Raw genomic sequence first — 15,139 nt, 5'->3', positions numbered from 1 at the left:
CCATGAGATGGCACCATTGTTAGGCTATACACTGAAATGTTATAATTTGATAAGCTCTGACAGCTTCATTCTGGCTTTTAATGTCTTGCACCATCTACATTATTTAGGTTTATCAGCAGGCAAAACACCAGAAGGATTGCCAGGGGCAAAGCAAGTGGCAATTTTAGGCTAAAAATGGACAAAGTGAAGGTAATCGTTTACATAATGAAATACCGCAAAGACATAACACAGCGGGAGGTAACCGGTGGGGACAGGGAGAGAAATATTTATTTGCTAATATGGACGAGCAGAAGTTGATCATCAAACTGAAAAAATGCCCTTGATTACATGACCAAACTCACCCTTTCTACAAGGACTTAAAAAATGTGGAAGAGACGATGTTTTTTTTTCTTAATTTATTATTTTCTCCATAATGTAATGGCGACCATGACTACATAATTTAGCTTTGCTTTGTCAAATCTCCAAGGTTGGCCAGATCATGAGTACAACCCTCTCTAGGATAACCTCATGACTACAATCAAAGAAAGTTGAATCAGTTCATCTGGAGACAATGTTGACAAAAACCTTTCATCACTCATCTAAGTGACCTCTTCCGTCTAAACTGACTGCAGGTATCCCCACCCTTATAGACAATACAGTTGCATAAACCCAAAACATGCTTCGCCTGAAATTGGTCCACCCCAAGGACCGGGTCCCCCGGCACAAACAGAGCAATATAGTGTAGCTGTTAAGTGCCAGGAGGATTGCCGTGACTTGTACATTGGGGAAAATAAAAAGACGCTGGCCAAGAGGATGACACAACACAGGAGAGCTAACACGTCAGAGCAGGACTCCACAGTCTACACCATCTACAGACCAGGAGTCCACAGTCTACACCATCTACAGGCCAGGACTCCACAGTCTACACCATCTACAGACCAGGAGTCCACAGTCTACACCATCTACAGGCCAGTGGCCACTCTTTCAAGGATGAGGATGTGCAAATCCTTGATAAGGAGGAAAGCTGGTTTGAACGGGGAGTCAAAGAGCCCATTTATGTGAAGAGGGAACGACCATCCCTGAACTGGGGAGGGGGGGGGGGCTAAGAGTACATCTGTCACCACCTTACAATGCTGTGGTTGCAAACATTCCCAAATCCTCTATGAATAGTACACATGGCCATTGTCACTCTAGTTAATGGTCATACCCATATTTGCATATGAAACTGATCATTGGTTTCGGTCGTTATGCCACTGTATTGTTCATAAGGGTGGGGACACCGCAGTCAGTTTAGACTGAAGAGGTCCCTTAGGGCCCAGACACACCAAACCGACTAGTGGCGATGAAGGCCGACTGTTGTGTCACCTCACGTCGCCTACCGTCTGGGCCAAAAAGTAGCACTTGAACACACCGCAAAGACTACTGCCGACAGCCAACTAGCATGTACATACGTTCTGCACTGATTGGCTAAGCTGAACAGCCAATCAGACTGAACTCTCACCGACGGGCTCCGCCGATTCAACATGCTCAATCGGCCGAAAGCTGCCGACAGGGGTCCGACTAGTGGCGACGGTGCAGGACACACTGCAAAAACTAGGGGTCACAGACGCTCACCGACGGCCCGACATTGACCAACGGTCGGCCGTCGGGCTAGTGTGTCAGCGCACTTAGATGAGTGATGAAATGTTTCTCTCAATACACGTTGTGTCCAGAAGAACTGATTCAACCTTCTTTGATTTTCTTACCTGGATTATTGAGCATGCATAAAGACACTCATGCCTATAGAAATGTCCTGATACATAATGAGCTCTTTGCAGATGACCTGGGTGTTTGTGTTGAAGGTCAGATGTGTGACTGTGTCTTTCACTGTGTATCTGTGTATAGTTGTGGCTGTTTTCTCTGAAACAGGAATCTTCAATGGCACCATCACCAACAGCTTACAGATACCCTTAAGCAGCTGAAGGTCTCGTTCTACCAGGAAGGAGCAGTGTTGGCCAGCCGTCTCATACGCCTGAAAAAAATAATATTTCAGATTATTTTACAACAACGTTTACCAAAGTTGGGGTGATTTATTTCCACTGAATATTAAAGAAAACACTTTCAAATATAAACTACATCTTTACATTTATTATTTCTCCCAAAACCTTGCATATAAAAACGGATTTCTTTTGTTGCAAACACCATGCATAAAGTTATGTAAACACTGATCTAAGGCTTGGCACACTAGAGGACGATTTTCAGATCCTAACCAATATTGAAAATGTGGGAGTCGCACACACAAGGTGGATTTCAGATTTTTTTTCATCTTACAGTCATCAGAATGCACAAACTTAAGACAATTAGGTCAAGCTAGGGCATCACACACTCAACGATAATACTAACGATCAGAGTCGTGAAACGATTTCATTTGAACCGGCAATTGGCAGTAATGAAACACTTGTGAATCCAACTGCCATTAATCAAAAAAGAACAAGAAAAAGACTCAGAACGTGTGATCTCACAGAAACTCTCGAGGTCCAATGTGTCTTTAGAGCAAAATAAACATGGAGGTTGACAGCCACAATTTGTCAGACATGTATGCATTGTTTTACAGTAAAAAACAAACAAACAAACAAACAATTAAAACCGTTAACATTTATAATAATAGCTTATTAAAACTGCTATTGTTTTGTTGTTTGGAATTCTTCATAAGTTTCCCTCTCATTGTGCTAAGACCGAATTGGGTAAAGACCTGCGAGTCTACCTGTGCGAGTCCACCGAGCCAGCACACTGGCTGGTAATTCCCTTCTCCGCAATTTTCTCTCGTTGCCTGCCTCAGCCACCATGAGCTACAAAGACGTCCATGTCATTCAAGATTATCGAAAAAAAATCACATCTGCCGCAGACAGTGGAACCCCGAGAACCTCCATTCACTCAGGAAAGCCTCCTCTACCTGGTCTGAAAAAAGTGGTATCGGTGCCTCCCTACATGAAATCATGGTTACTGTTGCTATGAAGCTATTTGTGGTTGTCATATACCGCCGACCTGGGTGACAACTGGGGAAGTTTGTCATCGAACTAGACATGTTACTCTCAGCCATTCCTGACGATGACACACCAATGATTGTCATGAGAGACATGAATATCCTTACTGAAAAACCCAAGCGACTGACTTCCTGTCTCTTCTGTCCTCTTTTGACCTCAGACAGGTCCCCACCCCTCCCACACACCAAGCGGGGAATACAAATGATCCAGAATGTGGCGGCGCATCTGGTCTTCAACCAACCCAAAACAGCACATGTCACTCCACTGTTCATATCCCTCCACTGGCTCCCAGTATGGCCCGCATCAAATTCAAAACCTCGATGCTCGCTTACAAAACAGCAACTAAAATGGCTCCTGCCTACCTGAACTCCCTCATTCAGATCTACACTCAGTCCCACTCACCACGCTCTGCCAATGAAAGGAGCCTGGCAATTCTGCCACAATGGGGCCCTACGTCACTAGCCAGACTCTTCTCTTCTGTAGTTCCTTGGTGGTGGAACAAGTTACCAAACTCCATCGATCCACTGAGTCCTCTATGCTCCCTATGCTTTGACTTTGTGCACTGACTGTTGACACCTATGTCCGATCGGACTTGTTTGTTGGCACTTGCTTGCGTTGTTGTCACCTGACTAGATCCTTGCGTGTGTTGTATTAACTCTCAGATGTACACTACCGTTCAAAAGTTTGGGATCACCCAAACAATTTTGTGTTTTCCATGAAAAGTCACACTTATTCACCACCATATGTTGTGAAATGAATAGAAAATAGAGTCAAGACATTGACAAGGTTAGAAATAATGATTTGTATTTGAAATAAGATTTTTTTTACATCAAACTTTGCTTTCATCAAAGAATCCTCCATTTGCAGCAATTACAGCATTGCAGACCTTTGGCATTCTAGCTGTTAATTTGTTGAGGTAATCTGGAGAAATTGCACCCCACGCTTCCAGAAGCAGCTCCCACAAGTTGGATTGGTTGGATGGGCACTTCTTGCGTACCATACGGTCAAGCTGCTCCCACAACAGCTCAATGGGGTTCAGATCTGGTGACGGCGCTGGCCACTCCATTACCGATAGAATACCAGCTGCCTGCTTCTGCTCTAAATAGTTCTTGCACAATTTGGAGGTGTGTTTAGGGTCATTGTCCTGTTGTAGGATGAAATTGGCTCCAATCAAGCGCTGTCCACTGGGTATGGCATGGCGTTGCAAAATGGAGTGATAGCCTTCCTTATTCAGAATCCCTTTTACCCTGTACAAATCTCCCACCTTACCAGCACCAAAGCAACCCCAGACCATCACATTACCTCCACCATGCTTAACAGATGGCGTCAGGCATTCTTCCAGCATCTTTTCATTTGTTCTGCGTCTCACAAACGTTCTTCTTTGTGATCCAAACACCTCAAACTTGGATTCATCCGTCCACAACACTTTTTTCCAGTCTTCCTCTGTCCAATGTCTGTGTTCTTTTGCCCATCTTAATCTTTTTCTTTTATTGGTCAGTCTCAGATATGGCTTTTTCTTTGCCACTCTGCCCTGAAGCCCAGAATCCCGCAGCCGCCTCTTCACTGTAGATGTTGACACTGGTGTTTTGCGGGTACTATTTAATGAAGATGCCAGTTGGGGACCTGTGAGGCGTCTGTTTCTCAAACTAGAGACTCTAATGTACTTATCTTCTTGCTCAGTTGTGCAACGCGGCCTCCCACTTCTTTTTCTACTCTGGTTAGAGCCTGTTTGTGCTGTCCTCTGAAGGGAGTAGTACACACCGGTGTAGGAAATCTTCAATTTCTTAGCAATTTCTCGCATGGAATAGCCTTCATTTCTAAGAACAAGAATAGACTGTCGAGTTTCAGATGAAAGTTCTCTTTTTCTGGCCATTTTGAGCGTTTAATTGACCCCACAAATGTGATGCTCCAGAAACTCAATCTGCTCAAAGGAAGGTCAGTTTTGTAGCTTCTGTACCGAGCTAAACTGTTTTCAGATGTGTGAACATGATTGCACAAGGGTTTTCTAATCATCAATTAGCCTTCTGAGCCAATGAGCAAACACATTGTACCATTAGAACACTGGAGTGATAGTTGCTTGAAATGGGCCTCTATACACCTATGTACACTACCGTTCAAAAGTTTGGGATCACCCAAACAATTTTGTGTTTTCCGTGAAAAGTCACACTTATTCACCACCATATGTTGTGAAATGAATAGAAAATAGAGTCAAGACATTGACAAGGTTAGAAATAATGATTTGTATTTGAAATAAGATTTTTTTTACATCAAACTTTGCTTTCGTCAAAGAATCCTCCATTTGCAGCAATTACAGCATTGCAGACCTTTGGCATTCTAGCTGTTAATTTGTTGAGGTAATCTGGAGAAATTGCACCCCACGCTTCCAGAAGCAGCTCCCACAAGTTGGATTGGTTGGATGGGCACTTCTTTGAGCAGATTGAGTTTCTGGAGCATCACATTTGTGGGGTCAATTAAACGCTCAAAATGGCCAGAAAAAGAGAACTTTCATCTGAAACTCGACAGTCTATTCTTGTTCTTAGAAATGAAGGCTATTCCATGCGAGAAATTGCTAAGAAATTGAAGATTTCCTACACCGGTGTGTACTACTCCCTTCAGAGGACAGCACAAACAGGCTCTAACCAGAGTAGAAAAAGAAGTGGGAGGCCGCGTTGCACAACTGAGCAAGAAGATAAGTACATTAGAGTCTCTAGTTTGAGAAACAGACGCCTCACAGGTCCCCAACTGGCATCTTCATTAAATAGTACCTGTTAGAGCCTGTTTGTGCTGTCCTCTGAAGGGAGTAGTACACACCGGTGTAGGAAATCTTCAATTTCTTAGCAATTTCTCGCATGGAATAGCCTTCATTTCTAAGAACAAGAATAGACTGTCGAGTTTCAGATGAAAGTTCTCTTTTTCTGGCCATTTTGAGCGTTTAATTGACCCCACAAATGTGATGCTCCAGAAACTCAATCTGCTCAAAGAAGTGCCCATCCAACCAATCCAACTTGTGGGAGCTGCTTCTGGAAGCGTGGGGTGCAATTTCTCCAGATTACCTCAACAAATTAACAGCTAGAATGCCAAAGGTCTGCAATGCTGTAATTGCTGCAAATGGAGGATTCTTTGACGAAAGCAAAGTTTGATGTAAAAAAAATCTTATTTCAAATACAAATCATTATTTCTAACCTTGTCAATGTCTTGACTCTATTTTCTATTCATTTCACAACATATGGTGGTGAAAAGTGTGACTTTTCATGGAAAACACAAAATTGTTTGGGTGATCCCAAACTTTTGAACGGTAGTGTAGATATTGCACCAAAAACCAGACATTTGCAGCTAGAATAGTCATTTACCACATTAGCAATGTATAGAGTGTATTTCTTTAAAGTTAAGACTAGTTTAAAGTTATCTTCATTGAAAAGTACAGTGCTTTTCCTTCAAAAATATGGACATTTCAATGTGATCCCAAACTTTTGAACGGTAGTGTACGTTGGATAAAAGTGTCTGCTAAATGAAACTGTAACATTGTAACATTCACTCTCATTGGCTGTTGAGGGTTTCTGCTTGAGATTCCATCACTGTTCCCCCCACACTAGGATTTCCAGTTCACAATCAGAATCAGATTCATGTTTATTGGCCATGTAGGTTTGCACTACATGGAATTTGACTCCATGTAGTATATGCAAATATGAGATAAAAACAATGTAAAAAATTAAGTTATGTTTCATTGTTTTTTAATTTTTTAAATCAGGAATTATGTCCACATTTAGCCAACAATCATGCCCTTTTAGGTCTGAAATTTAGCAAGACAAAATTGACCTAGGACTTGACTATTTTTTATCTGGCCTAATAAACACTCTTCATTCAAGTTTGCATATGTAAATACTCGAGTGGGTCCTGCATCAGACGCTAATAAGTGTAAATAAAATTAGGATTAAATTAGGATTTTAGTCAGAGTTTCAGTGTTATTTGTAGGAAGCTGGCCCTGTTGCTGCAATCACAATAATGTAATTATGTCATTCTTTTGTTCAAGGTGTTTATAGGGAGATTCTTTTGTGACTGGCTGGCTTACTCACCTTGTATTCCTATCTTGGTCTCGGATCTTCTTCTCCATTTCAGCATCTGTCAGGGTTTCTAGAAGGGGGCACCACTGATCTGCATCACCTGTGTTGCGGATGGCGATCTCTACTGTTGGGAGTGGGTTCTCACTGTGAGAAATCGAAGGCATGGCAACAAAACATCAGATTTCATTACTGGACATGGAAAATGCAGTCATATGGAACAAGTATGTTGGGTATTAGAAGAAAAAGGCTGGATATATGAAATTTGTCTAAGGTTTTAATCATCGATATTTTCAGCACTTGCATGGAACAACAAGGATTTATACTAGGGATGCACGATGATATCGGTACATCATCAGTATCGGCCGATAAAGGCTTTAAAATTTAACATCGGCATTGGACCGAAATGACGACATGACAGGCCGATAAGATGATGCTTTAATTATGCGCACCTGACGCAAATTGTTGACCAGGCCCGGATGCGGCGTGTCACGTAGGTGGGGTGCATAGGTGTCAATTTTATTTTGTCGCCCGTGTGTGCCCAAGTTAAGTGAATGCCATCAAGGTGGTGACTGTCACAACATCACTTTTATTGCAGTTGCTGTAGTAATTACCGTGATGTAGACTTACTAGGCTGCTGTCATCTGTCGGATATAGACACAAACCACAACGAAATGTGACACTGCTCTGCTACAAATTATAACAGTCTATACCATCCCAGCACACAGTCTTGTTTATTTATTTATTCATTTGGTTTTTTTTTTTGATCGGCATTCCCCGTGGGTGCTTAACATTTTCTGTGGTTCCTTGAGCCCCGGATCACCCACGGGATCGGCGCCTATGGTGGGGCGCGGCAGGTTTGTTTACCTGCTTCACGAACTGCATCGGTGTTGCATGTGGTTGCGTGCCAGCCATGTTTTCTGAGGGGATTTCAAATAGGCTACTTTGGAAAATGGGTAAGTCAAGTGGCAAATGCTTTAACTGGTACTGAATTCATTGACTAGATCGTTTTAACTACAGCATCATGGATACGTGTTGATTTGATTCATTTATTTTAATGTGCAATGAAAAAAGTCCCACATTGCTGCATCGCTTTGCCTCTGGTACAATGAGGTATTTATTTGAATTGTTTTCAAACAGATTGTACTCGTTTTTCACACAGTTCTATGCAGTTTTTACCTGTTAGAGGGCTGTGTAGCCACGCATAGAGAAAAAAAAAAGTGACCAGCCGCGTACAAATAGAGATTGGCAGCGCGGGTGCATGTGGATTCTGTGGTCAGTGTAGCAGCCTCAGTTCAGTCCACTACAGGAGAGATTTGATGTTCTCTGCAATTAGGTGGAAAAAATATGTGCATATATCGGTATCGGCAATCGGTCAAATTGAGCTGGGAAATATCAGCATATCAGATATCGGCAAAAATCCCAATATCGTGCATCCCTAATTAATACTAAAGGTAATTAGTAATTAAAGAGGATTGATTAGCCCCAAGACAAAAACCAAGGACTCAGTAACAGGAATGAAGTATGAAGGTCAAAATCAAAATTTTTATCAAGGTCGTGCAATTTTATTGTGTTGCATTACAAACTGGGTAAGATTAGCAGATTGACTATTGTCTGTTTTACATTTATAAGTATTCTCAAAAGATTAAGTGACAATATTTTTCATTCAGGTGGGATAAACAAGTAAATCAAAAACCTTTGGGGACCAACAGATTGATTGACTCTAGATGAGCAACTTTTAACAGAACAAAAACAAAAATTTGTTGACTTTTGGCTGGTAGAAATACGTCAGCACAAAACTCCCACATTTAAGGGTCAGCTGTGCAGAATTAAGAAATGAAAGAAAGAAGTGTAAATGTACTCAGCTTCCCAGGGCAGTTCGTAAGAGAACATGGAAGAAGGTTAAGCTTTTGGGGGTAGAAGTTCAAGTAATTCGTAAGCATATTGACCTGAAATCAGACCTAGGAGGAAAAAGAAAACGGGGAGAGAAAGCAAGACAGAACACATTAGCAACACAAAGAGGCAATGGAAATTTGTTTTTTGTTTTTTTTTTTTAAACACAAATCATGTTCAAATTCTCATTACACCTTCTATACATTTGCATTTTTTTTTTACAAAAGCAATGATAGATTTTGTTTTATTTTATCAAATGAATCACTGACTGAGAGGGAACCAAGTAAAATGTAAGCTATAGATACAGTAGCATTGAGTAAGTATTAAGTTTTACAATTACAATTTCATTTAGCAGACGCTTTTATCCAAAGCAACGTACATGTGAGAGTTAATCAACACAAGCAAGGATCTAATCAGTAGGTTGACAACTTAAGTAAGTGTCAAAAAAACTAGGTTCAAGTCCGATAGGACATGGGTGTCAACAGGCAGTGCACAAAGCAATGCATAGGGAGCATAGAAGCAAATTGTTTTTTTGTTTTTTTTAATACCGAACTGAGTCTTTAGCGTCTTCTTAAAGATGGAGAGGGACTCAGCGGATTGAATTGAGTTTGGTAACTTGTTCCACCACCATGGAACTACAGAAGATAAGAGTCTGGCTAGTGACTAGGGCTCTGCTGTGGCGGAAGTGCCAGGTGCCTTTAATTGGCAGAGCGTAGTGAGCGGGACTGAGTGTAGGCCTGAATGAGGGAGTTCAGGTAGGCAGAAGACATTTTAGTTGTTTCGTAAACAAGCATTAAGATTTTGAATTTGATGCGGGCAGCAACTGGCAGCCATTGGAGGGATATGAACAGTGGAGTGAGATGTGCTGTTTTGGTTTGGTTGAAGACCAGACGCGCCATCGAATTCTGGATCATTTGCAGAGGATTGAAAGTGCATGCAGGGAGAACAGCTAGTAAGGAGTTGCAGTAGTCAATGCGTGATATTACAAGAGCCTGTACCAGGAGTTGTGTTGCATGCTTAGACAGGTAGGCTCAGACAGGTTCATTTTCACAGTGGTGGAATGAACTAACTCCCCACTGATGTCAGGACAGCGGAGTAACTGCCCATCTTTCGGCACAGGTTGAAAACTCACCTCTTCAAAAACTACTACCGTTACTTGCGCTTAACACTTACTGTATTCACTCATTAAAAAAAAAATCTCTTTCTTGCACTTTTACTTTAGCACTGGTTTTGCTCTTAAGATGCTTGTTTAGAGAGAAGATGCACTTATGACCTCTGATGACTAGTAGTTCTCCTGATTTCCTATGTTAAATGCACTTATTATACATCGATTTGGATAAAAGCGTCGGCTAAATGACTGTAATTTAATGTAATGTAATGTAGAGTCTAATTTTCCTGATTTTGTACAGGGCAAATCGGCTCGACCGAGCAATCGAGGCCACGTGAACTTTAAAGGTTAGTAGGTCATCAATCACGACACACAGGTTTCTGGCAGACTTTGTGGGCATGAGTTGGGTTGATCCGAGCTGGATATTGATCTGTTGTAAAGATGGGCTGGCTGGGATGACAAGGATCTCAGTCTTAGATAGGTTAAGCTGAAGGTGGCATTCTTTTATCCATGCAGAGATATCATGAAGGCATGACAATATCCGTGCTGAGACTGTGAGGTCATCTGGCGGGAATGATAGGAAGAGCTGGGTATCGTCAGCATAGCAATGGTATAAGGAACCATGGGAGCTGATGATTGCACCAAGTGAGGAGGTGTATATTGAGAAGGGGAGGGGACTGAGCACTGACCCTGTGGATAAGCCATGCGGTTTGGACACTTCTCCCCTGCAAGATACTCTAAAAGATCTCCCTGAGAGGTAGGACTTGAACCAGCGGAGGGCAGATCCTGAGATATCAAGCTCAGTGAGTGTGGAGAGGAGCATTTGGTGGTTAATCGTGTCAAAGGCAGCTGACAGATCTAGCAGCAAAACAGCTTAGGACTGACCAGCAGCTCTAGCCAAACACAGTGATTCTATTACCGACAGGAGTGCAGTCTCAGTGGAGTGACCCTGCTTAAAGCAAGACTAATTTGGATCATACAGATTGTTCTCAGAAAGGAATTCAGCGACTTGGTTAAAGACTGTGCGCTCAAGTATTTTTGAAAGAAAGGGTAGGAGTGAAACCGATCTGTAGTTTTCAACCTGGGCTAGGTGGAGTGTAGGTTTGTTGAGCAGCAGTTTGACCCAAGCTTGCTTAAATATGGTGGGGAACACACCCATTGTAAGTGAGGAGTTGATGACGTGTGTGACTGCGGGGTTAAGTGCTGGGGAAATGGTCTGTAGGAGGTTGGATGCTGACAGGTAGTGGGACAAGAGTCCAGCAGAAGCTTGAAGATTTCCTCCCTGGTCAGGAGGGAGAATGAGGTGAGTGAGGCACTGTTAGCTGGCAGCGGCAGATAAGAGTTGGCCAGGCTCAGAGAACTGGCTACTGATGGCAGAAGCCTTATCAGTTAAGTACGAGGCGAACATGTCAGGAGTGAGCAGAGTGGAGGTCGGAGGAGGAGCCAAATTGAGGAGTGAGTTAAAAGCAAAAAACATGTTTCAAGCATCAGTAGCACCACCGATCCTGTTCTGATAGTAAGCGGTCTTAGCTGTTCTTAAACTGGAGGAGAATGACGTTAGGAGACACTGATAGTCACTGAGGTCAGTGGACTCTGGTTTTACGTCATTTTCTCTCTGTCGCTCTGAGCCCCACACTTTGCTCTCTATGACCTTAGTGAGCCATGGACTGGGAGGGGGGCGTTCTGAGCAGGTTTGGATGCTAGAGGGCAGAGATTGTTAGGAGAGGAGGCTAGTGAGGAACAGTGTGTGTCTGTAGCCAAGTTGACAGGGAGTGAAGAGAATTCACTATGAGGAGGCATGGAAGCCAAGACCTCATTGGAGAGCTGGGTCGGTGTAAGGGACCGGAAGTTTCGGCAGAAGGAGACCATTTGTGGAGGAACGTGAGGATGTTCCAGTAAGGAGGCCGTAAATTGAATAAAGAAGTGGTCTGACAGATGTAGGGGCATGACAGATTTGCTGTGGAGCAGGTCCCAGTCAAGATCAGATCAAGAATATTGCCCACTTTGTGTGAGGGAGGGGTGGGGACCTGTCTGAGGTCAAAGGAGGACAGAAGAGACAGGAAGTCAGTTGCATGGGTTTTTCTGAGTAAGGATATTCATGTCTCCCATGACAATCAGTGGCGTGTCATCATCAAGAATTGCTAAGAGTAACATTTCTAGTTGAACTACAAAGTTCCCCAGTTGACACCCTGGTGGGCAGTATAGGACAACCACAAGTAGCTTAATAGGAGCAGTAAACATGATTGCATGGTATTCAAAGGAGGAGTTGTTGCTTAGCGGAGCAAGGTTAGTGAACGTCCAGTCTTTGGATGTGGGGACACCTATACCGCCTCCACGCTCAACAGAATAGTGTGTGTGAGAAAGCAGAGTCAACATAGAGTGTGGCCGGTGTGGCAGTGTTTCTGAACATATCTAGGTTTCAGTCAGGGCTAGTACCTGAATGTCTGACAGATTAGCAAGTGCTTGAATAAATTCTGTTTTCCTTACAGCCAATTGGCGATTCCATAAGTCAAAAGTAGAGGAGGAGTGAGTAGATGAGGCTTTCCTGAGTGAATAGAGGTTCTCAGCGTTGCATCATCTGCGACAGATGCGATTTTTTTCGATAGCCGTGAATGACAGGGATGTCTTTGTAGCACATGGTTGGGTGAGGCAGGTAACGAGAGCAAATAGTAGAAAGGGAATTACTAGTCAGTGTCCTTTCTCGGTGGACTCGCACAGGTAGACTTGTAGGTCTTCACCCAATTCGGTCTTAACACAATGAGAGCTGACACACAAGGGCTGATCCTTCTGCTGATGCTACAGCACAGCTGTGTGTTTAAAGATACCATGAAGTACCACAGCTGAACCCACCCCCCGTCTGATTTTCACAGCAAAGAAAGCAATAGTGGGCGCGACCCACATCTGCTGACCCAGCTATTGAAGTTCAGAGGGAAGCTAGCAAGTGCTCAGCCCAGGAAAACCTGATAACGTACTAAATCCGAATCAAAACTCAAAGCAAGTTTTAAATCACTTACCAATCGACTGCAATCCTCTATGTTCAAGATCAGAGCTTGTTCTGCTGGGTTTAGTTCAATCTCTCTTATAAACTGTTAGTGAAAATCCCGCCCCCGTCTGATTTTCGCAACAAAGGAAGCAATAGAGGGCATGACCCGCGTCTCCTGACCCAGCTATATTCAAGTTCTTAGCATTTTATTATCCAAATTTTAATTTGATAACTGCTAATTCAAAGGATTTAGAAACTTCTCGGATAAAAAAACAGGTTAGAATTACGAATCTCACTGATATTGTTTAATTAATCCACAAGCCTGTGTGCTGTTGGAATGTAATGAGATCTTGCTCGTGGATTTTTCAAAGGAGAATTTTTGTGGATTGTTTCAAGGGGGAATTTTCCAAAGGAAAATAAAAATACTTTTGTTTAAATGAAATGCGTGATTTTTTATTTTTTTGGTGGATTTTTGCCCCATTTTTTCCCCCAATTGTACTTGGCCAATTACCCCACTCTTCTGAGCCAGCCCTGTCGCTGCTCCACCCTCTCTGCTGATCCGGGGAGGGCTGCAGACTACCACATGTCTCCTCTGATACATGTGGAGTCGCCAGCTGCTTTTTTTCACCTGACAGTGAGGAGTTTTGCCAGGGGGACGTAGTGCGTGATAGACTGCCACTCCACCCGGACACCCCTGGTTTTTAATTTATTGATTAATGTTTTTGAGATTGGATTAGTGCTGAATTACCTCAGGCTAGATCATAATTCTTATCAGATCACATTTGGAATATGAAATTTAAGGATTAGATCTTACTACACAACTGAAGACTCATTCTTATAAATCTGCTTTTAAGATTGTCATTTAATTGTATCAAGATGCAATTAAATTGCTGATTTGTTTCTTGGGGGTACATTATGTTTTTTGAAATTAAATTGCAGACTTAAAAAGCTGTCATTCACTGAGTGTGCAGTGCACATTTCTATTTATTTTTACTTAAAATTACTATTGCTTTTCTCTATTTCATGAGGTTGAATAAAATACTCTACTGTGCAAATATTGTATTTTAGTACTGTATAAGTATTGTTTTGTTATAAATAGCATGAAAAAACTATTTACAAAAAACATACATTATCAACACTGAATATGCAAAAATATTAGGGATGCCTTCCCTTGCTCTGAAACTATCTTAAATCTTGACAAAATATATGATCTCCAGTTGATTTTTCTGATCACACCCACTTAAGTGTAGATGAGGAAATAGCAAAAGAAAGGGTTTTAGCGCTTGAGACGAATAACAATATGATATACACTCACCGGCCACTTTATTAGGCACACCCGTCCAACTGCTCGTTAACGCAAAATTCTAATCAGCCAATCACATGGCAGCAACTCAATGCATTTAGGCATGTAGACATGGTCAAGACGATCTGCTGCAGTTCAAACCGAGCATCAGAATGGGGAAGAAAGGTGATTTAAGTGACTTTGAACGTGGCATGGTTGTTGGTGCCAGACGGGCTGGTCTGAGTATTTCAGAAACTGCTGATCTACTGGGATTTTCACGCACAACCATCTCTAGGATTTACAGAGAATGGTCCGAAAAAGAGAAAATATCCAGTGAGCGGCAGTTCTGTGGGCGAAAATGCCTTGTTGATGCCAGAGGTCAGAGGAGAATGGCCAGACTGGTTCGAGCTGATAGAAAGGCAACAGTAACTCAAATAACCACTCATAACAACCGAGGTATGCAGAAGAGCATCTCTGAACGCACAACACGTCGAACCTTGAGGCAGATGGGCTACAGCAGCAGAAGACCACACCGGGTGCCACTCCTGTCAGCTAAGAACAGGAAACTGAGGCTACAATTTGCACAGGCTCACCAAAATTGGGCAATAGAAGATTGGAAAAACGTTGCCTGGTCTGATGAGTCTCGATTTCTGCTGCGACATTCGGATGGTAGGGTCAGAATTTGGCGTCAACAACATGAAAGCATGGATCCATCCTGCCATGTATCAACAGTTCAGGCTGGTGGTGGTGGTGTAATGGTGTGGGGGATATTTTCTTGGCACACTTTGGGCCCCTTAGTACCAATTGAGCATC

At 42.6% G+C, this 15,139-nt stretch overlaps 1 protein-coding gene across 4 annotated transcripts in view; it reads right to left on the bottom strand.

Moving 5' to 3' along the window:
• Nucleotides 1-200: 200 nt before the first annotated feature.
• The window catches only part of LOC130121661 (SWI/SNF-related matrix-associated actin-dependent regulator of chromatin subfamily B member 1-like), a 48,085-nt gene continuing 33,146 nt past the window's right edge, over nucleotides 201-15,139 (bottom strand). For 3 of the 4 annotated variants that reach the window (XM_056290500.1, XM_056290501.1, XM_056290502.1), the window contains exons 8-9: nucleotides 7,076-7,207; nucleotides 201-1,990 (exon numbers count right to left, since the gene is read on the bottom strand). In XM_056290500.1, the coding sequence (XP_056146475.1) occupies nucleotides 1,951-1,990; nucleotides 7,076-7,207 (172 nt within the window). In that variant the 3' untranslated portion in view covers nucleotides 201-1,950. Of the gene's footprint in view, nucleotides 1,991-7,075; nucleotides 7,208-8,293; nucleotides 9,022-15,139 lie in introns of those variants that run through there. The other variant, XM_056290503.1, reaches the window with a different exon arrangement.

The sequence above is a fragment of the Lampris incognitus genome, chromosome 12 (assembly GCF_029633865.1).
Source record: "Lampris incognitus isolate fLamInc1 chromosome 12, fLamInc1.hap2, whole genome shotgun sequence".
NCBI classification, from domain to species: Eukaryota; Metazoa; Chordata; class Actinopteri; order Lampriformes; family Lampridae; genus Lampris; species Lampris incognitus.
This window is presented reverse-complemented; position numbering and strand designations above follow the sequence as displayed.